Source organism: Eptesicus fuscus, chromosome 7, assembly GCF_027574615.1.
Source record: "Eptesicus fuscus isolate TK198812 chromosome 7, DD_ASM_mEF_20220401, whole genome shotgun sequence".
Taxonomy (NCBI): domain Eukaryota; kingdom Metazoa; phylum Chordata; class Mammalia; order Chiroptera; family Vespertilionidae; genus Eptesicus; species Eptesicus fuscus.
This window is the reverse complement of record NC_072479.1, coordinates 46,454,751-46,480,418: the sequence shown is the minus strand read 5'-3', so window position 1 is coordinate 46,480,418 and position 25,668 is coordinate 46,454,751. Positions and strand designations below refer to the sequence as shown.

The window sequence follows — 25,668 nt, the reverse complement described above, 5'->3', positions numbered from 1 at the left end:
TTTATTCAGTATACTTAAGAAATCCTAAGGAATCTTTTATTAAGTGTATGCAAAGACCTACCGAATCATTTTCTAATTTTGTGGCTCACCTCACTCGAGCAGTGAGACTGCAAATATAGCATAAAACAGCAGTTTGCAACCATCTAGAAAACTCTGTCTTCCCTAAGCTAAGGACACTTAAGAGTCAATGATTTGTATTTTGCCTCCCTAAACAGAGGGTAAATAGCTTATGCTAAAGTACTCAGGGAGACTGATGGGAGAAATCCAGTTAGTGTCATTTGTTGTCCACACCCAAGGACAAATGAAGTTAGAAAATAAGCCTTATTATGGTCAGTTCTTTTCTAGTAAAATAATTATGTTATATTAATCAGGTATTTAATAAAAAAGACTTATCTTTTAATCATAGGAACTGAAGTTTGCTGGTCTATGTTCCTGTCTAATACACTTTAATATTTAATCTTTTGGTAAATCAACTTTGACAATCCTTCAAGGGTTTGGATTAAAACACACACACACACACACACACACACACACACACACACACACAAACACAAAACACACAAAATTTTCTCTTGATCTAGAATTGGCTTTAGATCATCCCAATAGGCTCTAAAATGCCTCAAATGTTTGTTTTCTCTCTCCTGAAGGAAAACTTTATACTGAAGGTACATAGGAACTTTTGTCAAATACAGTTATAACTAATGGTTATTGGTTATAATATTATAGAATGTTAGGTTTTACAGAAAGGACAACATTCCATGTCATCTGCATTATAATGAAATCCATAACCATGTCATTTTAAGTTTCTTCTTGTCATTTGGAGACAGTAACTGTTTTGTTATAATGCATTTGGAAAAATATTACTCTGAAGAGTCCATGGAAAGGACTGGCAAGGAAAACCAGAAGATATTAAAGCAAGTTACTGTATTTTTCTCCCTATATGATCCCTCTGAAATTCAGCAATTCTTAATGAATGAATCATGGCAGTGCATTCCTGTGCATAAATTCAATAAGTCCCATTTCCAATGGTGGTTTTATTGACCAAAAACTTTGACTGTCATGTTTTAAAGAGTCCTGTCTGGACTCTGAAGACTTGAAGCCAATAAGAGTGCCTTGGAGAAAGCCTGGTAAATTCTGTAACAGTAGCAGCAAAGCTTTCCATTGTCTCCTCTCAAGAAAATCATGCAGCCTCACAAAGGAGAACTTACTATTAAGTGGTAGAATTTTGAGTCATTAATAAGCTTTGGATGTCATGGGAAATATAATTACTCCCATTGATTTATAGTGAGAAAATGTTTGCACATTTACCCCTTAATTTTAAAACTGCCTTATTTACCACCTCCCCAATTTCTCCTCTAACAAATCCGAATATACATTTTATCCTGGCTCATTTTTTGCTTTGTTAAGTTAGCTGATAGATACCACTTACATGAAAGATGCTGCATTCCTTTCATTAGGATAAGGTACTTCCCACCTTGACACTATACATCTGATCACACTGCATCTCTCAGCTAGTCTAGATGGAATTTTGTTCCCTGTTTGAATTTCCTCTGGCCCTCTGACCCTGTAGATGCTGTTTCTGCAAATTGAGTTTTCCATTTCCCAATTATAACTGGACAGAGTCAGGCTAGGTGGGCAGAGTTTAAGAGTGTTAACGTCTTCTTTGCTAACTCTCTCTACACTAAATTTTGCAAGTACTTTTGCTATAAGACTGCACATTGTATCGGTTGTTTCTTTTCTTCCTGCTAGAGTATGTACTCTCCTAGGGCAAGGACCTTGGCTTGTTTTTTCAACTTTTCAGTGCTCATCACAGATCTTGATTGATTGTCAATGTCCAATAAATAGTTGTAGAAAGTATTAGTTAATATTAGGCTTAACCGCCTAAACCGGTTTGGCTCAGTGGATAGAGCGTCGGCCTGCGGACTCAAGGGTCCCAGGTTCGATTCCGGTCAAGGGCATGTACCTTGGTTGCGGGCACATCCCCAGTAGGGGGTGTGCAGGAGGCAGCTGATCGATGTTTCTCTCTCATCGATGTTTTAACTCTCTATCCCTCTCTCTTCCCCTCTGTAAAAAATCAATAAATATATTTAAAAAAATATTAGGCTTAACCGTTTATATCTTCAAAGAATTAATAACCTGGGAAAATAAAACAGAAATAACCAAAGACATTTGAGAATAACTTCAAAATGCTACATTAGCCTGTGTAAATGGTACCTTGCAGAGTAAATACACTAATACTGAGGGTCTACAGATGAAAGGTGTGAACAGTATAGGGGTGAATTTATCAGGTTATTTAGTTAGAAGGAAAATTTGCTTGAAAATATTTCTCAGTTTATCTAATCAAACCTTCAGTATGGAAACCAGAAGACCAATGCTGTCATTCAACTATGTACCACAAAAAACATAGGATCTTGTTTAATTTCAAGAAGTTTAATATGGTGGGTTGCCTTGATCTATAATAATAAAAGTGTAATATACTAATTAGACAGCACATCCTTCCAGACGACCTTCTGATGACCTTCTGGGCGAAGCTGGGGCAAGTAGGAAAGCCCTGGTCCTGGGTGCATGCTGGTGGCCAGAGGGAAGCCCTGGTCCCAAATGCCAGAGGAAAGCCGGTGCCAGCAGCTGGGGGAAGGAAGGCCTACTCTTGCATGAATTTTGTGCATCAGGCCTCTTGTTTGCTTATAATATCCAATTATGTTAATTAGAACTCTATACATGCATCATTGGAATATTACTGAAACTGATCTGTAGAACTGTTTTAGGTGAAATAATAGAAAAATGGCAAAAAGATATTAAATGTGATTATTACTATGACAAATAAAGATTTGATTTTTCTCACATATAGAAAAGAAAAATACCATAAAAAGAAAGTTGTTTTCTGACACCTAAGACTTGGAGTTTTATTTTCTTTGTGTTATCTTTTGAACTTGGAGGACAGATGAAACTAAACTGAATCTGTAGGTGAAAATTAAGAATGTTTTTAAAAAGTGGAAGCTAAGTTTAAGTACTAATTTTATGCTCTCTTCAGTTATACATGTTCCCTGCCATCACCTACAAGATTACTCTGAAGGGGAGAGTTATTGAAGTAATTCAGAAGGGTGAATGCATTGTTTGGCCAAAGGATTTTGCTCTTTAGGCCCATCAAAAATTCAACACATAGCCCAGCAGGTGTGGCTCAGTAGTTGAGCATCGACCCAGGAACCAAGAGGAGGTTACCGGTTTGGTTTGATTCCTGGTCAGGGCACATGCCAGGGTTGTGGGCTCAATCCCCAGTAGGGGACGTGCAGGAGGCAGCCGATCGATGATGTTTCTCATTGATGCTTCTATCTCTCTATTCCTCTCCCTTCCTCTCTGAAAATCAATAAAAACATATTTTAAAAAAATTCAACACGTAAAAGACATCTATTGAGTATCTTCTTACACATGACTTCAGATTGGGAACGATGATCTAGAATGAAAGAGAGTAGACTAGCAGAGCCTGCACTCTGGCTTCTGTTCAAAGTTCAGCCGGACAGATACTCTCTGAGGGCTATTTTGAGTATAGCACTTTGCTGAAAGGATATTCACTGAGATTTCTCTTGGAAGTAAGAAAAGGTAATATGAGACACTGTAGTAAGATATGTAATTGTAAATTTCCTGGTTTAAACACACATTCTTTGCATATTTAAATTGTCTATTATTCATTCAGATTCAGGTTTTAGCACTTGTATTGCAGTTACCTGTCTCTACCACTGGAGTATGAACTTCTTGGTGTATTGATCTCTTGCATTGGCCATGTCTGATGTGTGTTCAGAAAGCACTTCCTTCAGATATCAGCACAGCCAACTTCCTCTCTTGCTTCAGGCTTTGCTCAAATGCCACCTTCTCAGTGAGACCTACCTTGACCACTCTATTTAAGACCACAGCTCTTACTTTTAGCACTTAGTCCTCTGTGCTCTACTTAGTTTTGCTTTTCCCCTTCATATACTTATCACCCACCTTCTAACAGGCTATATAACTTACTTACTTTTCATTATGTTTTGCTGTCTACCTTTACTCCTGCTGCCTCTATGGGAGCGTTATGAAAATAGGATCTTAATTTTGTTCACGGGTATATTCTAAGTACTTAGAATAATGCCAGCATATAGTAGGTGCTCAATAAATAATTATTGAATGAATGAATGAGTATATTTTACTTAGTACAGTGCCTGACATTCTATAAACACTCAACGTTTTTATAACTAAAAAAAAAAAAAGTAAGAAAAAGTGTTGGATCAATGGTCTTCAAGGTAAGCCCTGCAACCCTAGTTTCATGGAAACATAAGCACAGTAAGCAAGTGTCATAACCTAAGCACAGTAAGCAAGTGTCATGACATTTTAGATTGTATGCTAACCTTAGGAGTGTTTTCCCTTCATAGGTCTACACTGAGAGAAAAATCAGAACTGGTTATGCTTCTACAAGCTTCTCCTGTGCTTTGTATTTTAAAAAAGCCTTTATTGAAAAACTGGCATGTAAAACAAACAAACAAACAAACACAAAAAATGGTTTATGGAATATTATTTTACATGATACCTCAAAAATGGACTAGATATGGTTTTATAAGTGCCCACTTATTTAGAAATTCCTAACATTGCATATATGGAATAAAATTTTGTTCAGATTCCCAATCTGACAAATTAATAACTGGCTGAAATTTATTTGTTAAAATGAAAGTGTATTATTTTAAAATATAGTAGTAAGATATTTCAACATGAATTTTACTGTTTTAATCTAGTAAACTTAAAACAAAACAAGATAGTCTTATCTACTATTCACTTATTATCTTGGGAAAATAATAGTTTCATTTTTTTTCTGATCCTAGAAGCAAAATTAAAGTTATGGGATCTTTAGGTTTTGTTTTGATTTTTCACACTGAAATATAAGATTTATGACTTTAAAGTGCTTTAAGATTGAGGTAACAGATCTGATTTACTTCTTAACAGGAAGTTAAAAAGCCTTTCAACATTTTATAGACTTTGTGAGAATCCCGTTTGAACCTTGTCACTGACCCTGTGCTGAAGGAATGAACACGGAAAACAGACGTTAGCTAATAGACAAATGTATTTATTTTTTTCTGAATGTACTGTACTGTGGTGATTATAACTTTTCTTCCTTATTATCTTAAATTTTCAGTAATAGTTTTTAAACTGAAAGTTATTGCATAATTAAATAAGTAAGTTGCAACATATTTTTTCCTCACAGAAAATACAGTGACCATGGGCTTTGCAGTCAGATAGCCCTCGGCTTGAGTAGATATACCTAATATTTGCTTTTTGTCTTTAGTAAGTTATGTTAAACCTCTGAACCTCAGTTTCTGTGTCTGTAAAATAGGCATGACATCTGCCTCTTAGAATTACTGAGAGGATTAAATGTGTTCATGTAAAAGTGCCTAATGTGCCTGACACATAGTAGGTACTGTTTCAGTTATCCTCTTTCAATTCCTATTTTAAACATTTTCAATGATAACTTGAGCAAAATACTGTTCTGAGGGAATTAGTATAGAAAACTAATTACTAGTAAACTATTGCAGCACACTGAAATACCTGACTTGGCTCCCTTTTAAAATATAGTTTTCACTGCGGGATTTACTATAATCAGAATGATAACGTAACGTTGCATTTGTTCAGTGTTTACTAAGTGGTACTGTGCTCCTTAGAGCAGACCTGTGAGGGTGGTAATACAAAGTCAGGGACTGCCTTGCTACGGTCACGTGACTGGGAAGTAAGCCGAGCCAGAACATGGACTCTTGCTGTAAGTTTATTACTCCTTAGAGCAAAGGCTTCCCATTGGAGCTTCAAGACAATATTGCCTTTGAGGCAACAACATGGAACAAGCCTTAATATAAAAAGAGGCTTTGGGCACATTTCAGTAAATAAATGCCCTTAGTTTGGGCCCACGATGGATCTTATCTATACCACAGTTACTCTGTAGAGAATGGTATTGTGATTAGATATCAAAGTGGCAGTATTGCCCCTCAAATACTGTGTTACATGTATACACACACACTTCTACCTTCAAAGTACTCTATTAAACATTTAAATAAAGGGAAAAATCTTTTCATAACATATTTCTAAGCCAATTTAGAGGTTATTGAGCAGATGTCACATAATACTAATGTTAAATTACCCTGTGTAATAAGAAAATTATAGTACCTAAGTGAAGATAGTAAAGGGAAACCATCAAATGAATTATTCTAGAATTTCAAAATGAAACGATTTCTTCAAAATTAACAGTGGCACCACATGACTTTAGGAAAGTGAGTCTAATAGGAAGAAGGAAATCAGAGACAAAATCGAAGGCTTTCTTTGTTTATACAGAGTGGGACAAAAGTAGGTTTACAGTTGTTTGTATGGTAAATAACACAATAATGGTTAAATAATACAAGAATAAACTCTGTTTCATGTACTCACAACTGTAAACTTACTTTTGCTCTGACCTGTATATGCCAATTTTTGGTTGTGATGCTAAAGAACTAATGTATTGTATAGTTTTCAGTTGTCCTGGAAGTATTTTATTGTTAAACCATGTGACAAGAAATTTATTAAAATCTGACTAACTTCTCATTGAGTTGTTTCATATAAAATCACAGTAGTTGTTTCTAGTTGACATATACTTCCTTTTGCTATTAGGTACATTTTCACAGCCTAATTATTTTGAGAACATAGTATGACCAAAGAATAAAAATGTACAAAGTTGACAACTTTAAATAAGCACTAGCCTTTCTTAAAGAACAAACCTCACTTACAGTTAGGAAACAATATTTATATTTAAGGTTGAAAAGCCAGGATGTAGGAAAATTTTGCTAATTTGGAAGATGACCTTTAAGGGCACCAAAACCAAATAATTTGTAGGCTATGACATAGGGCACATTCCTACAAAATTTGTGTGAATACTGCTTTAGTGGTTCTTGAAAGACAAACAAAGAAAGCTGGAATGAAATCTCTATCCCCCGCCCAAATAAGACGGAGACTAACAAAAGGTACAGCAGTGCTCTTTCAAAGCTCGCCGTTAAAACGAGGTCTCTGCAGCACAGTTAATGAGATGGTTCATAGTGGAAAATAATCTGTTTTTAACAATGTTTAGATCAAAAGTAATTTCTAATCTATGAGCTAAAGTCTCTTCAATACCCTTCATTCACTAGTAAAGCTTTTATGTTTGTATTATTTACTTCAATCAGATGTTTTCAATTTTACCTTTTCTCCTTCTACAAATACTTGACATGGTTCATCAATACTGACCAACAGTTTTATTCTTCAGAAAAGAGAGATTTTTGAGAGAGGGGAATGAAAAAGAGAGAAACATCTTTGCCTAAACGATTTGCAAGCATCTGTGCTTTAAGCTACTTTTTATGAACACTCCTTCGTAAATGACTCAAGGTAAAAAAGCAGAAAAGCATCCAATGTTAGGAAATTGCAATCCAATACCATGTAATTTAAACCTGCAGTTGCTTCTCTTGTACTAAATGACATACAGATGGGTAGCTTAGTTCTCTCAACTTTGGGAACACAATTGGTCTTTTTGTATGAATGAACATATATTAGCAAAAATATTTTGGACAGAATTGTTTAATTCTAATTGTGCAGATTTTAACTATCCATGCCATTGGGAAGAATAATTTCAACCAAGATATTTTGTTGTGTTAAATTTGCAATTAATTATTTTTTGGAACAAAAATCAACAAAGATACAACGCTTACCAAAAACATAAAGAAATAAAAAGATAATGTCTAAGAAGTCTAGAGTGAATTGAACAGAAAGGGGCCTATCACAGTCAATTGCTTATTTAATTTAAGAAAGAGCAGTTCTGTATTCAAGCTGTGGAGAGGTCTGTTCTGACAGGACATTTCTCAGGGAAACATTTCTATCTACGCCTTGGAACGTATTAACAGTGTAAGTAGTAGGTGTTTGGATAAAGCCTAGTGTAATATGGGGGGTGGGCCCAGGGCGAGGAGAGACCCCCTCGCCATTAACGACAGGCCAGCTCTTCCTAAGGATCTTTCCAGGCCAGGGCAGGGCCAACGCTGTGGGTAAGGTCAGGAAAGGCGCTGTTTGACAGCCCCCGGCCTGCCCCAAGGTGCACCTTTTCCTTTGCCTCTGGTTTGCTCCTTTCCTGCCTCCATACTTTCTCCTAGAGAACCAGTCCCTCTGCCTTGGTGGCCCTGAGTCTGGAAGCTGATACCCTCCTTCCATCCCACCATCAGGGTAACTGGTTAGTTTTCTCCTAGTTTCAGGGAACTCACATACTGTGAACATTAGGTGCCTTAAAAGTAAAAGAAGTATAAAGCATTTCTACACCTAAATCATATGTCTTTATATTTCAAAAGACGTTGAGTTTAATATTCAGGGAACTAAGCAAGCCTTCTTTTAGTAATTTCAAAACATGACAAGAAATGTTTGCAGGTAGGGCCATCTGTGAGCCTCCTTCCCCCTGTGATGGATGGCAAAGAAAAGCACTTTTACTGCAGCCAGGAAGGTTGCCTTGTCCTGGAGTTATATTTCTTTTCACTCGTTTGTGCAGGTAAAATAAAATACTACATACAAACAGGTGTTGTCTGAACATTTTACTGCAGTCTGTATAGGTTGAAATAAAAGCTGCCATTGTTATTAGAATCACATTAAAAGTATTTCACCCTTCAAATACACTTAATCAGTGAAGTGCTCCTAGATATATTTTGCTAAAAGAAAATGTAGGTCTCTTAATAAATTGCATTCACGATTCCTCTTCTCTTTGGCCTTCCTCCTCCCCATTTTTTATCACCCTCTCTTTGGAACTTCGTGAGTCTGCATTAGTGTAAATGTCTTCTCCTGGGGTCTATGAAAAGTTTCTTTCTGCCTGTTTAACATGGTAAGATACAGTCTTTAAAAAGACATTTGTTTTTGAGAACTCTATAGAACATAGTGAAGTATCTAACAGAATCACAGAGAACAACAATTCCTAGTCATGACAAATATGTTTTTTGTTGTTGTTTTTTTAAATAAGATGGTATTTAAATCACCCAGAATGTAAATTGAATGATGAATTTCCTCTCTACTAAAACCTAACATTATTGAATGGAGAATTATTGTGTAATAATATGCCCATCATCTTATATATACAGTGTAAGTAGAATTATACTTTTCAAATTTTCTATTTGAAAAAAAGAATTCAAGGTATTGGGAGGCAGAAAGGATGTACTCCTATCTTGTGAGTGTTCAGTGAGTTTTTACTGTCATGTCGCAGTTGATACAGCACCTTGTCAGTGCTCCAGTGCAACCACCTGAATCTTGAGAAACATTTTTTGTTGTTTTAGAGAAATAATCAGCTGCAATTCAGGTAAATTTGTGCTTTAGGGACTGATCTGGTCATTGACAAGTGACTGCAGAAGCTGTGCTGTGGCGACCAGCCAAAGCAATTGTTTAGGATTCAAGCTAAAAAGCCTCCTCCTCCATATCCTTTCTCTTTCCAGGGTCATGTAGGGATACAAAGAACTGTAAGGTGGTCTTTTCCCAGCAGGAACTGAGGAAGCGGCTGACACCCCTGCAGTATCATGTCACCCAGGAGAAAGGGACCGAAAGGTAAGGTGAAATGTAAGAAAAAGCCATTAAGCGAAAGCTAGTTTTCTTCGCTCCCCTCCACCGCCCGCCTCTGCCTTTGAATCCTCTTCCTTGACATTTAAAGGATTCTACACTTATTTGCTAAAGACTACAAATTAGGATCCTTGAAAAGGTTTGAAAATGGTATTGTTTAGGTTAAGACTAAGTTTTATTTATTCTTTCCCCCATTTAATGAACACTCTATCTTATGTAAAGTCACAAGGCTTTTATTAAGGGCCTGTTTTTAGTTTACTACAAAATGTGTGGAAGTAATAGCGATTTAGGTACATTTTTTGGGAAGACATCACAGTAAGCAAAACCATGAGGGACATGGCGCTATGCCAGAATGCTGAAATTTTGAAGGTGGCCATTGTAAGTATAGACGTTTTGGCTGCAAAAAGAAGGTAGCATAATTTAGTTCCTTTCTACCCCACTCCAATTTCTTTTTGAAGCACATGTGGAGAAAGTATTTATTGGCTCATTTGTGGTTGGAATGTCAAAAATTTTCAATAACTGCCCTCACATGGCTTTGGTCCTTGGAAGTTCGCCCTAAGTCCTGAAAAAAGAGTTTGTTCACTTCCAAGACTCTTTTTAGTGAATAAAGTCTCTCTCAGCTGATTCCAGCTCAAAGGTAACTTGCCAAGATCCAACCATTTTGTTGTCTAATTTATACCATGGAGCTTGGCATAAGGCCGTAACTTACCTCTGATCCGAATTTATTAATTATGTAACTTCTTGTTTTCATTCATGAGCTGAAAGAGCTCTTTACCACACATGGGGTTCTTGTTAATAGGCAACACTCTCTTCCTGTCACAGTGGATACTGTTTACTGAATTTACCAAGTGTTGAATCCCTGACGAAGTCCACCCTCACTACACAATGAGTTAGCGGCGGACTTCAGTCCTAGCCCAGGAGGACTTCTACCCGTCCTGTTGTGTACATGACTAGCAAAATGATTTAATGCACACAAACAACTAGAGATTAGGTCATTCTTAAAAATTCTGTTTATAAAAAAAATTGGACCTCATAAAGAGGGTGAAAGGATAATAAAAACAAGCTGCAGAGCACATAGACTTTTTGTTGGGCTAGCACAGCTGATTTGTATTAGCTGAATGACCTCCTAGCCTTTAAGATTGTTAACTTAGAAAAATATTCCCTTAAAGCTGCAATATTCCTTTTCAAACCAAAAAACAAGACTCCTTCCACTCGGAGTCTGGATCTTTCTGCATTTTCTGGTGTATACTCTTGGACACTGCAGAGTAGCAGAAATCTTATGTAGTAATGTTGTCTTTTTTTCTGCAAATCTGAACTAGGCTTTTTTTTTTTTTTAAATAGGATTTTTCCCCCCTAAGCATTACGTAACTACATGGCTTAATTTTTTTTATTTAACCTAGACTAGTTTGGAGTAGTTATATGCACATTTTATTATATAGATTTGAAATATATTAGTAATGTTCAGATTTCCATATGTTTGGTCTGTTCTCATTATAGGACAAAAAGCCCTTGAAAGATTTATTAGAGAAATATATTTTAAGTAAATACATTCTGTAAGAAATAATGCTAACTTTACTTAATTTTTTAAATGCTCTGTTTGTTGTTTATCAGTGCCTTCGAAGGAGAATATAATCATCACAAAGATCCTGGAATATATAAATGTGTTGTCTGTGGAACTCCATTGTTCAAGTAAGTATGTTACAAACCTTTGGCTATGGGCACATCACAGATGGCAACAAACTAGTTAGTGCTTGTTCATATCAGAGTCTTTACATTACTAGATTTTCATATTTCTGTTTCCCTCCCACAAAATAAAAGTAATTGTTGATTTTGCACTATTTGTATTTTTCAAATACCCAACATTAGCTTGTTCATTGTAGTAAACATGGTGCTTAGCAGAGCTATAAGAGATTTTGGTGAGCGTAAAAATATTTCTGTATTTATTGAATTTTTCTATCAAGTAATGGCCCTACATTTATTTTTTGGACCATAATGAAAGTTCTTCATGTGTATCCTTCAGATGGAATAATATCCACCAAGTTGATTATTCATATTTCTTCAATGAAGGGCAATACCTGTATTGAAAGTAACATGGGAATTATAACAGATACTTGTACATATATAAACAAATCACATAATATGAGTTTAACAGTTTTTGCATTGATCCAAAATCTTTATTTTAAAGATCTCAATAGTTTACTATAAAATAGGCAGTGCATTGACTTTTCCACAAAATAGTTAATTCAGATAGTGTATTCTGGAGATTATGAATTTTATTCAAGAAAGGAAAATTCTTACCAAAAATGTATTTATCTAGGAGGAGAAAATCCTAGAAGCCCTGTGCTTCCTGTGGGATGCTGATTTGGGGGAATAAAAAGGCAGAAACCTTAATTGAGAGTAAATGTCATGTACTTAAGACAGAATTACAAATTTTTTAGGGGAAATGAACAAACAATCTAATATGTGTAGCATGTAAAACATAATATTTCTCCATAAATGTTTACCTTTTAAAGCACTAATATTTACAGATTTTTTTCTTTAGAAATAACAGGAAACAGTTTCTTTGAAAAATTTTTTTTCAAAGTTTCAAACCCTTCTTAGCTTGCATAAACCTTTTTGCACATTAGTGTTGGTTGAGAATCTATTCTGATTTCTTAAGTATTTATTCTTCATGTTGAAAACCCAGCCCTTCAAATTGTCACCCATTTTCTCTCAGAAAACATACATCCTTGTATTTCAACACCTCTAGTGTGTGTCATAATAGTTGATATAACACTTAAGATAGTTGCTGAGCCATGTTAAACTTGTTAATATCCCAAAAGGTAAAAATTGGCCACATCCCCTTTGCTTTTTGTTTACGATTCTCCACCTCTTTAAATCATGTGATTCAATAAAGTAATGAATCTGAGGAAAACTTTCTGTTTTAAATAAAAAGCAGAACCACTGTGAATGAAGGATTTAACCCATGTGAAATTTTGAATCACAAAAACGAAAAGGAAGACCCTTATCCAAACACAGGTACTGGCGGGGGTTGGGAAGTTTCACATTTAATGTGAATGGGCTAGTGCCTCTGTTTCCTTTAGCATTCTTGGAAGGAAAGCTTTGATGTTCTAAGTTTTTATGGAATATGGTTTCATCTTGTTATTCTACTTTATGAGACTGACGCGCTGCCTACTGCGCTAAGGAGGCAGGTTTATTATTCTACTTTAAAAACATTGTCCTGCCCTAGCCGGCGTGGCTCAGTGAATAGAGTGTCGGCCTGCGAACTGAAGGATCGCAGGTTCAATTCCAGTCAAGGGCATATGCCTGGGTTGCGGGCTTGATCTCCAGTAAGGGGGCATGCAGGAGGCAGCCGATCAATGATTCTCTCTCATCATTGGTGTTTCTATCTCTCTCCCTCTCCCTTCTTCTCTGAAATCAATAAAAATATATTAAAAAAAAATAAAAACATTGTCCTTATTTGGTTTCCTGTCCATTTTAGGTATATTTAGGAAATATACCTGCGTTAGCCTCTACTGTAGAATGGTAGTTTATTGATTTAGTGTTAATATCTTCCTACCAGAGAACTTTCTAGGGACCACAGGGCATGGACAGTTTTGAGGGAACCAATTTTCTGGTCCTCAGATTCTGTATGTACACTCTCCTGAAACTGATGTGTCTGAGAGAGTCTGTGGTTGGCCACTTCTTCCTTCCTATCTCCTTGATCATAATCAGCCTTCTCCAACTTCACAAAAGGTCTCTTACTGTGATTTATTGTCCCAGGGTAAAATATCTAAGGCATAAAGCATTAATTCTGAACAGCATTAATTCTGAAGGAGAGACCCATGAAAGCAAGGCAAGAAAATATTGAAAAATACTGAACTGGTAAAAAATTATTGAAATATTATTTCGTCTTGGCAAGGCTCAGTCTGCCCGCCTGCTTGTCTGCTCATTTATCTCTCCATCTGTTGTCTGTCTGTCCATTCCCTACTAGTCTACTTAAGTGAGATGGTTGTTGTGAGAATATGTATCAGCATATTTATATACTTATTCAGATAGAAAAAAATGAAAGTCTTTTCTTGGGACAGATCATAAGCCTGATTTGGTTGATAGATATGACAGATAGGACTGCCTTAGCAGGTTATATTGTGGCCTTCTCCATTCATTATATATAGCTTTAAGGTTTTGTTTTTGTTTTTAAATATATTTTTATTGATTTCAGAGAGGAAGGGAGGAGAGAAAGATAGAAACATCAGTGATGAGAGAGAATCATTGATCAGCTGACTCCTATATTCCCTCTACTGGGGATCGAGCCTGCAATCTGGATATATACCCTGACCGGGAATTGAACTGTGACCTCCTCGTTCATAGATTGATGCCTAACCACTGAGTGACACCGGCTGGGCAGCTCTAAAGTTTTGAAAAAAAATATTTTAAGCATGTAATTTATATATAGAACACCAGAAAATTCATCTTTTTCAATTATTTAAAGTTTTGATAAGATATTTTAGTTGTTACTTTAAAATATAAGAGGAAGTATGTATCAATCAGTACCAGTCTGGATACAGAAACCACACAGTAATCTGAACAGGAAGATTTACTATAAGGAATCATTACCTGAACAGAGGACTGTGATAGTGAGGGATTGTCTAGTGCAGTGGTCGGCAAACTCATTAGTCAACAGAGCCAAATATCAACAGTACAACGACTGAAATTTCTTTTGAGAGCCAAATTTTTTAAACTTAAACTTCTAACGCCACTTCTTCAAAATAGACTCGCCCAGGCCGTAGTATTTTGTGGAAGAGCCACACTCAAGGGGCCAAAGAGCCACATGTGGCTCACTACAGGTCTAGTAAGAAGTAAATAGAAATTTTCAAGAATACAGAAATAGCAATTAGAAGAACTGCCCTAGGACTGATATACAGCCCAAGAAAAAGTTTCCCCTGAAACCCCTACCTCCCATCTTCCTCTCCCTAAGGCTGAGATCATTGGAGAGGGCATGGCTGTAGCTCACTAAATAGCAGAGAAGTCACTGTAGTGTCATAATAATGCAACTTTCCAGAACTCTGCCTTCTGGAATTTGCTGGAAATCTACCCTCTAGGGCAGCAATTTTCAACCCTTTTCATTAGTTTTTTGCACACATAAACTAATTATTAAAATTCTGCAGCATACTAAAAAAATATATTTTTTGATAATCTGACAAAAATAGGTATAATTTTGATTCATTCACATTGGATGGCTATTATTGTTAGCTATTGTCATTTTCTTATTTGACACTAGAGGCCCAATGCATGAAATTTGTGCAAGAGTAGGCCTTCCTTCCCCTGGCTGCTGGCACCAGCTTCCCTCTGGCACCCGGAACCCGGGCTTCACCCACAGCCCCGGCTTTGTCCGGAAGGTCGTCTGGAAGGACATCCAGTTTAATTAGCATATTACACTTTTATTATTATAGATCCTAAGGGAAAAGAGGTCAGTGCCCCTGACTAAATAGTCAGGTATTACATGTTTTAAAAATTCTTGCAGCACACTGGTTGAAAATCACTGGTCCAGAGAATCAATGGCATCGCTATTGGATACCCTCTTCAAATAATTGGTTTTGTACTTTGAACACAGATTGTAGGAAACAGTTGAGTGGTGTGTGTGTGAGAACATGTAAAGTTTTGTTAGCAGGGAGTGAAGGAAGAAAATTAGGCAGAAAAGACTAAATAGCAGAACAATATGAGAAATAACAGTGGGAGGGAAACAGGAAATAAAAAGAAGAAAGAAAAGTGCCGAATTTGAAAATGCCTAATCATTAGCAATATGAAAAGGTTATTTTCCCAACTGCCTTTTCCATTATTCACACACAGTGTGTGTGTGTGTGTGTGTGTGTGTGTGCGCGCGTGCGTGCATTCACATATTTGTGTAATCCTCTTCATTTACTTGACTGATATATATAATACTTCCTTATAAAAAAGGCCATTCAATTATTCTTATTTCATTTTTATACTTTGCCCTAAATACATTCCCACTCAACAATATACTGCTTTCTTACTGTTTTCCAAGTACAAGAACCTTATTCACAGACTGCTTCTAAACCTAATGTGTAATTTATTCCATGGTTCACATTTTCTTCACATTCACAAATTCTACCAGGCTAGTTTGTTTCTCATAAAGTACTACTGACTTTCAGTTAGTAAATTAACTGACAGAAGTAAGAATGTTCTCTCTTCTGGTTATTTGAACTTCTAAAATGTCATAAAATGAATTTATTGCACATCAGATAAACCAGAGAAGGCACTGGTGAAATAATTTAATTCAAAAAGTATATATGACCACTTATATTTTTCTTTGGCTGACACTTTGCCAGGTGTTGTAAAACAACCTATGAACTCTTTTCCCCTTAATGTACTTATTTTGTTGGAGTGATAAGAAAACACATAAACAGTTATAAATGTGGAAAGATAATGTTAGTGTCTACCCAAATGTGCCTGTTTGAAGAAATGCTTTCATGTATCATAGGAGGGCATGTGATTGCATCAAAGCAGGGCCAGGTGTCATGAAGGACCTGAGACCAGAGTTCATCAGGCAGAGAGAAGGGTTTCGTTTTTCCCAGGTAGGGGATGCCTGATAGAGCATGCCATATGAGAAGAGGAATTGGAGATAGGATCAGAAGTGGATTTTTAAAGTAAATAGTTAGGAGACTGGTCCAGTAGGAGTAGGGAGGTGAGCTATTTTGGGAGTAATGGGAGATATGGCTGGAGTGCTAAAGGGAACCTATTAAGGAATCCCTTGGATACCAGAGGAGACATTTCAGTTTCTACTTGAAATATTTTAAGCCTTGGCATCTTTTCTCCCAAGAAGCCCTACCCGAGCCTTCCAGGGTGAACTTTGTTGTCCCTCATCCCTGCTCCCATAGTTCCTTGTATGCACTTCCGTCTTTGTGCATACAAGGAACTCCCTCTCTTCCACTCTCTGACTTTGTGTTATAATTCCACGACTTTGTGTTGTAATTATCTGTTTATGGGCCTGTTTGCCCACTGATAAGTGAACTCCACAATGCAAGGAGGTATCTTAGCCATGCTTGTCTCTACTCCCTGGCATGTCATAATCACTAAGTATTTGTTTGATCAGATGCATGTCTGAATATTGTCAGACAGATTGTGGAGATATTTTTGAGTAAGACAATAGCATGATGAAAATGAGAAGTAAGCCATAACAGTGTACAAGACTATTTCTGTGGGTGAAAAGAGAAGCAAATAGGGGTGTAACAGCCTCAATAGGAACTTTTTTCTTTGTTAGCTGATAAACCTTAATATTATTCAATATTGTCCATGTGTAATTAGCTCCTAATAACTTTAAGACTTTGAAGAACCACATAGGATAGTTTTATTCTGTATACATTTACTTGCCAAACCTTGCACTGAATTAATGGCTCATTTTATATAGGTTCACTAATAATGATGATGATGATAATAATCCTATATAATAAAAGGCTAATATGTAATTCGACTGAACGGCGGAACGACCGGTCACTGTGATGAGTACTGACCACCAGGGGTCAGATGCTCAATGCAGGAGCTGCCCCCTGGTGGTTAGTGCTCTCCCACAGGGGGAGCGCTGCTCAGCTAGAAGCTGGGCTCATGGCTGACGAGTGCAGTGGGGTGGCAGGAGCCTCTCCCGCCTTCGTGGCAGCGCTAAGGATGTACGACTGCCGGCTGGAGCAGGCCTAAGCCATCAGTCAGACACCCCCTGAGGGCTCCTGGACTGTGAGAGGGCGCAGGCTGGGTTGAGGGACCCCCCCTCAAGTGCACAAATTTCGTACACTGGGCCTCTAGTAAGAATAATAATACTAATGCAAGAGCTAACACTTACATAGCACTTACCAGATGCTAGGCATGGTTCTAAGTGCTTTATATATATTAAGTCTTTTAATCTTCACAACGACACATTTTATAGATGAAGAAATTGAGAGAGGAAAAGTACCATGTGAAGATCACATGCCAGTATACAAATGGATATAGAATACTCAGCCTTTTAGAAAAGATGAAAGCTAAAGAATCTTAGGAAAATAAAGTTTTAATATTTTGCTTTGGTCATTCTAGTTTGGTTATTTTGCTCAGCACAAAGGGGACAAATGGAACACACACACTCAATTCCTTAAAAAAATCTGAGTTTGTCATAGTACTTAAGTGGAAAATTGAAGACCATTCTAATATAGGAAGGGCTGAACCAAAAGTAAGCAGATCCCTCGTGGCAGATGATCCAGAAGGACTCAGCTTCTGGCTGGTTGTTATCCTTAGGGAAGCCCCTTGGAATCCTGACGGGAAGGAAGGAGCCAATGTAAGTAAGCCGTTAGGCCTTTTAACATCTGTGAGGTAGAGCAGCAGCTGGATTCATGGGCAGGAATCTAGTTTTTGAAACTAAAGATAATTTTATTTTCACTTATTGTCTTCTCATTACATTTTCTCAAGTAGCTGTATTCCAAATTTTTACCACTTATTTTGTTGTTATTAATCCTCACTTAAAAAATATTTTTCCATTGATTTTTAGAAAGACTGTGAAAGGGCAGAGCAGGACAGCACAAAATGTACTGTACCCTCCATCCTGTGTAACTATGTATATGACTCCTTTTTCTTAGAAAACTGCGAGAATGTAACAGTTGCATAAACCTGCCAATAAGAATGTAGAGAAGTAGACTCAGTCCAAATTAGGCAAGCTGCACAGTACCCCGCCCCGCCCCCCCCCCCCCCCCCCCGTGTAACCAGACCCCTGCCCCTGCCCCCTGACCAATCAATGGGGCCACAAACGTTCCCCCCACCCACTGCTTTGGACCCCCTTTAAAGCCTTTGTTCTCCCAAGGCTCCTCCTCCTCTCCCCACCTCGCCACTGCGCCGGAGTGTGTGCGCGTGTGGGACTGAGCTCAAGCCAGCTTGAATACAGACTCTTTGCTTTTGCATCGGACTTGTCTGGCTCCCTGGTGGTTTTTCTTGGGGACCCCGAATTCTGGGCTTAACAACTGGAAGGGAGGAAGAGAGACAGTGAGAAACATCGATGTGAGAGAGACACATTGATTGGTTGCCTCCTGCATGCACCCTGACCAGGGCTGGGAATTAAGCCTGCAACGTGCTCTTTTTTTATTTCTTTATTGATTAAGGTATCACATATTTGTCCTCATCCCCCCATTCCCATCCCACACCCCTCCCCACGCATACCCCCACCCCCTGTTGTCCTTAACCATTGGTTAGGCTCATATGCATGCACACAAGTCCTTTGGTTGATCTCTCCCCTATATCCCCACCCTCCCCTACTCTCCCTCTGAGGCCTGACAGTCTGATCCATTCCTCCTTGTTTCTGGGTCTGTTCTTGTTCATCAGTCTATGTTGTTCATCATTACCCCTAGATGAGTGAGATCATGTGCTACTAGAAATACACTTATAAGAACCGAAAATGAGACAAGCAATAATGGTTATGCTGAAAGGCAAATGAATCAGAGTGTAGTGAGTTTCTTTCTGGGCCAACAGTTCTTTTGCGACTCAATTTCAATGTCAAACAGTTCCTTATGTGTACATGTCAGCAATGATATTTCAGTTCTGGATGGTGGACAAATGGTGGTAATGCAGGTCCAACCCTCTCTGGTTTGGTCCTGGGCAACCTGCAGTGATTCACAGTTGCTACCTGCTAGTATGGGAAGGCCATGTCAGCATCTTCCATCTCTGGACTGCTTCTTTTCTGTCTTCATGGCTGGAGTAGTCCTGTCGATTCCTCTCTATTGCCAGAATCCACATGGTCTCGGAGTTGTTTTCTGAAAATATACAAACATATTCTCGACCAAAAGTTAATAAAGGAATATTTACTATAAATTTGACTTGGGATCCTTTTTCATTTTTTGCCCAAAGAATTTTCCTCTGGCTTGTTTTGACACCATGTGTGTTTTTCATGGGTGTCTTGCTTTTAGCATTACAATTATTTTTCTAAAGTACAAATTTTCTAGATGTAATTTACTTACAGGGTATTTTTCCTTACATGATATTCTTCTACTATCTCCCCTTTTTTTGATTTAAATATTAGGAGGCTTTTGAAAAATTTTTAATGTAGTCTTGATAGCTTTTAAATTTTATTTTTTGCACTATAATATTACTGCTTTAGGTTCATTACCTGTTATGCAATTTTATCATGAGATGAACTACCAATAAAAATTTTAGTTAACACTTTAGGAACTGTTTTTGTCCAGTACTATTAATTTTTCTAGAATATTTGCTTGCTTCAATTAGCCAATTTAAATTAGCCTGAAAACTTGACTACTATTTCACTGTCAAATTTATTACTCTAACAACAATCTTATTTTACCCTGTAAATATTAGTGGAAAGGATTATTTGCCTTCTTGAGTAGGCCCTGAGCATTCCTGGTGGTAGTCTGGATTTAGATATCAAAAACCCACTTCCCCTCACCATGGGTTCAAGACAACTCAAACAATTCTTGTGCAACGTGCTCTTGACTGGAATCGAACCCAAGACCCTTCAGTCCATGGGCTGATGCTCTATCCACTGAGCCAAACCAGCCAGGGCCCAAATTTTTACCACTGAAAAAATTTTATTTTTCTGAGAAGATTGAAGCCAACTGACATTAACTATCTTAAATGTCTTTGCTCCTGTCTTAATTTTTTTTTTGTATTTTAATTTTCATCAAACAATCAGCACACCCATGTAAGCAACTAGTGGAAACAGTTTAATATTAGCCCAGATGTATGACCTCAGATTCATCACCTATAAGATTGGGAAAATAAAACCAATCAGGTATAAGAACTAAATGCAGAAAAATTCCTAGTATATGGTAGGTGTTCTACAAATGTTAAATTCAAGTGGCCTGACTAAGTTTTAGGAACATGTCATATGATCACAACAGCCTAAGAAATTCCTTATAATGTAAGAAAGTGCAGGCTTTATTAGAGAGAGACTGTCTGTTAATAGTATATATCAGTGTGATGAGTCACTACCGCAGCTGTGTTGCTACATTTCAGATGGAACTCTGCTGCAAAACTGTTCACACATGCTACATTTCACATGAGCCTCCTGTGCAATTTTATTCTAGGCTACTAGAAAATTTAAGCCATTTTTCAACTCTTTAAGAACATAAGCCCTTTCACTGAAGAAATTCCAGTTCAATGCCACACACAATTTACTCAACTGTGCTATTCAGTGTATGTTACTCCATTTACCACGAAAGGAGACTTTCAACATAATCTTTTCCCCTTATGATATAATGGTGTGTGTGTGTGTGTGTGTGTGTGTGTGTGTGTGTGTGTGTGTATGCGCGTGTGTGTTGGGGAGGGCAAAGTGAGAAATGTAAAAGCAGGGAGAGGAGAGTGGAGTGGGGCAAGAGAGAGAGTTTTCTATTTTTACTCCATTCAAACCCCATTTTTCAACCCCTTTAAACACTATCCCTATGATATTTACTATAAACCATCCCAGTCACTATGGAATTCTACTAGGGAGAATAATATGAACTTAATTCCAAGCTTTCTTTTTATGGAACTCTAGTTGGAAATTACTCATAATTCCAGCAAATGTTTCTTAATCTTTAACAAAATGCATTTAAGTTGAATGTAAAAGATTTTAATTGCCATTCACCTCATTCTAAATCTTTTAACAAAGTAAGCTTTCCAGTACAATGAAAACATTCTGTAATGAACTGTATTTCTGAGTAGTGGCTTAAACTTTTGTTATATCCAAGTATCTCATTTTGTTATATCCAAGTATCTTATTTTGAAGAGAATATAAAATGGACTTCTCTCATCCCTTGACCCTTCCTGTCTTGTCCCTGTATATAGTGATTTACAGGAAAAGTATCTGTAACAGAGGGAGTTACTTTTCTATATTCATTTCATCTGTAAGCTCAGGGCAAGACCACAGCTAGATTGAAAGAAAAGCACTTCCTGGAGTCACTGGCAAAGATAAAGAGCAAAAAACATTGTGAATGCCTGATTTGTCAAACTACCAGGAATATAAAGCTTAAATAGCATAAAAGCATAGCATAAAATAAAGGAAAGAACAACTCCAATTTAAGAAGTCAGAAAACTATGGCAAGGCATGATTCAAAGTTTAACAATATGCAAAAATTATTATAACTTCATTATTCTATTAAAAAGTTACATATACATAGAAAAATCAAAGCAATACTTATACATAAAATTTCTGGATAGCTGAAAGTGTGAGCATGAGTGTGTGTGTGTATGAGTATATATTTTGGGGGAAGAAAAATAAGGGAAAGATAATCTTGCCTTATATTATCTAAATCACAATTCTATTTCTTCAGTTGATTTTCCAAAAGTACACAGAAATAGCTTATATTCTTCGTAGTGAATTAGGATAGATAGTTGGAATAAGCTGGGAAACATCATAGGCAAAGGTTTTATTTAAAATTCATGCAAATTTATCTTGTTTGTGTAATCAGAAAATTTATGAATATTTCACTTCACAGACTTTGAAACAACTTATAGCTAGTTTATAAAAAAAACACTTGTAACTTGTAGCAATTACTTCTGAAGCAATCCACAAAGCTGTTATTCTTGTAAGTAAATAATTATTTTTTTTCAAAATGTGATCTCTTATTCAATAAGAATTGCATAAAATGTCATTTAGTGTATCTTATACATGGGAAAATGATCCATCACATACCATTATAAAGGAAAGTGGGGAAGCCATCCAGAGGACCAAGTGGAAGCGCAGTGCTGGGAAGTGCCAGCATGCACTTGCTGCTTAACCAGAGCAAGTTACTTACACCTCCCATCTCATTGTTCTCATCTGTGAAATGGTGAGAATAATGACAGCTCCTTCTAACTCATAGAACTACGGCTCTATCACGTGAAATAATGACATAAACCTGCTCTAAAAGATATAAAGGGGCAGCCGATCAATGATTTTCTCTCATCATTAATGTTTCTATCTCGCTCTCTCTTCCTCTCTGAAATCAATAAATATATGTTTATTTTTAAAAAAAAAAAGATATAAAGGTATAATATGATGTGAGATTTGTAAAAACTGCAGCTTTAAATACATTTATATGGTAAAACATAAACAGCATGAAAATCTAAAGTTCTCAAAATTAATATTGACTCCAACATTACCACGTGTTTTATAATATACTAGAGGGCCGGTGCATGAAATCCATGCATGGGGGTGTGTGTCCCTCAGCCCAGCCTGCACCCTCTCCAATCTGGGACCCCTCCAGGGCAGTCGGACATCCCTCTCACAATCCAGAACTGCTGGCTCCCAACTGCTCGCCTGCCTGTCTTCCTGATTGCCCCTAACTGCTTCTGCCTGCCAGCCTGATAACCCCCTAACCACTTCCCTGCCAGCCTGATTGATGCCTAACTGCTCCCCTGCCAGCCTGTTTGCCCCTATCTGCCCTCCCCTGCAGGCCTGGTAACCCCTAACTGTTCTCCCCTGCAGGCCTGGTCCCCCCAAACTGCTCTCCCCTGCAGGCCTGGATCCCCCCAAACTGCCCTTCCCTGCAGGCCCGGTCGCCCCCAACTTCCCTCCTCTGCTGGCCTGGTCACCCCTAACTGCCCTCCCCTGCAGGCTTGATTGCCCCCACCTGCCCTCCCTTGCAGGCATGGTCCCTCCCAACAGCCCTCCCCTGCTGGCCATCTTGTGGTGGCCATCTTGTGTCCACATGGGGGCAGCCATCTTTGACCACATCAGGGCAGCCATCTTGTGTGTTGGAGTGATGGTCAATTTGCATATCACTCTTATATTAGATAGGATAGAGGCCTGGTGCATGGGTGGGGGCCGGCTGGTTTGCCCTGAAGGGTGTCCCGGATCAGGGTGGGGTTCCTTTGGGGCGTGGGGTGGCCTGGGCGAGGGGCCTGTGGTGGTTTGCAGGCCAGCCACGCCCTCTGGTGACTCAAGCGGAGGCCCTGGTATCTGGGATTTATTTATCTTCTATTATTGTAACTTTGTAGCCTTGAGTGGAGGCCTGGGGCAGTCAGGGTGTGCAGAAAGCTTGTCTTCCTCCATTACCGGGGAAACCCAAGCCTCCTGCTTGCTCTGTGGCTGCAGCCATCTTGGTTGGGTTAATTTGAATGCTCACTCCTGATTGGCTGGTGGGCATGGCTTGTGGGTGTCGTGGAGTGATGGTTAATTTGCGTATTACTCTTTTATTAGATAGGATTGTGTGACTCAGTGATCTCTCATCCAAAATACTTTGTTTCTGATGAATAATTTAAAAAAATTGAGTCTGGATTCTAAATTTCCCAAATAATGTAACTTAGATTAGTAACTGAGAGTTTTAATACATTAGTTATTTGCAAGTCTATAAACCTCTTGAGAGAACAGTCATGTCTTAAGATTTTTGTAAGCTCCATCTGCAGGGGCACAGGACTTTCCATATTCTTGGTACTTAACTATCCTAAATAATAAAGAGGTAATATGCAAATTGACCATCACACCCTCACAAGATGGCTGCCTATGATCAGGCTGGTAGGGGGGTTAGTGAGGGACGACCAAACAACTGAACAAACAGGCTGCGTGGGGTGACCAGGCTGGTGGGGGTGGGGGGACCATGAGGGGCGACCAGGCCCGCGTGGGGGCAGTTAGGGGTGACCAGGCAGGCAGGCAAGCAGTTACGAGCCAGCAGTCCAGGATTGTGAGAGGGATGTCCTGGTTTGGAGAGGGTGCAGGCTGGGCTGAGGGGACCCCCCCACCATGCACGAATTTCATGCACCAGACCTCTAGTCTGTTAAATAAGTGATTTAATTCTAGTAAGTCAAAAATAACAAACAGCAGTTTACATGATTCAAGTTGATATTAGAATGGTGGAAGTATAAATAGATATTCTCAACTGGAGGTGATTTTGCCTACCAGGGGGAATTTGAAAATATTTGAAGAGTTATTACCCTCAATTATTATCCTCTACCACACTTCCCAAAGTTTTCTGTAGACTACTCATGGAACTTACTTTCATTGGATGCTTACTTCAACAACAGCATAGCTTGCACTAAAGGTGTACCTATCCCAGTTAAGGGAGAGACGAAAATATCTATGGCTGGGACCTTTTACATGGAAATATTGAAAAGAGCAAAAAGTGACAAAAATAAGGTCAGCTACCCTAAGCTGTATCAAAAGCAAAGTTCATAGTCACATATTTTTATTATTATATATAAGAGTGATTTAAAATACCTGAACTAAGTATGCAACTCAAAATGCTAGAAACATAACAGCAATAAAATAAACTGGGATAAAATGCCCACCTTTTCTCTGCAGGCATTTGCCAATTCTAGGCATGGGAAGAGAGGGAAAGATTCCAGACATTCTGAAGCAGAGCTACCAGCGGACCAGAATTTCTCAGTCTCAACACAGTTGACATTTGGGCTGGATAATTCTTTGTTGTAGAGGGTCGTCCTATACATTGTAGGATATTTAGTAGCATCTCTAACTTCTACCCACTAGAAGTCAATGGTACCTGCCCTCCCCACCACAATTTGTGCAAAAGTTTATTCAGATATTTTCAAATATTTCCTAGGGGGCAAAATCACCTCCAGTTCAGAACAACTGATCTAGATAATCAACATAACAATTAATCAAGCTCTGATTTGTAGTGTTTTTTATTTCTGTGGTGCAAATACTTCCATCATGAACCATATCAACCTACAAATGTGACATCACTGAATGTTAAGCTGGGAAAAGACGTGTAGTAATACCATTGTATAATATTGCCATCTATAATAATAAGAGATAATATGCTAATTAGACCGGAGGTCTTTCTGGACGACCTTCTGGACAAAGCTGAGGCTGTGAGGGCCAAGGCAAGCTGCCGTGGCTGTGAGGGCCGAGCCCTTTGCACGAATTTCATGCATCAGGTCTCTAGTAATACCATACAACAGATGTAAATAGCATAGACAACAGTTAAATTTAGTTTAAAATCTACTAGTGGTGAGCTTTGAGTATTACCTTTTAAAATATACCATTTAATTGTAAGTTTGTGTAATTCATTTTTAATAATGCCTATGCTTAGCAACTGGCTCTCAAAAATCCTAATTAATAATAATCTCTCTTGAGCATCAGCATCAGCACACCAAGGAAATGGGGCAAACCAAGGGTAGACCAAGTTTATAAAAAAC

The 25,668-nt window shown here is 38.0% G+C and overlaps 1 protein-coding gene across 4 annotated transcripts in view; it reads left to right on the top strand.

Moving 5' to 3' along the window:
• LOC103292564 (methionine-R-sulfoxide reductase B3) overlaps nt 1-25,668 on the top strand; it is a 298,232-nt gene that overhangs the window by 166,701 nt on the left and 105,863 nt on the right. For all 4 annotated transcript variants that reach the window (XM_054718887.1, XM_054718890.1, XM_054718891.1 and 1 more), the window contains 2 exons: nt 9,468-9,576; nt 11,200-11,277. In XM_054718887.1, the coding sequence (XP_054574862.1) occupies nt 9,468-9,576; nt 11,200-11,277 (187 nt within the window). The remainder of the gene's footprint in view (nt 1-9,467; nt 9,577-11,199; nt 11,278-25,668) is intronic.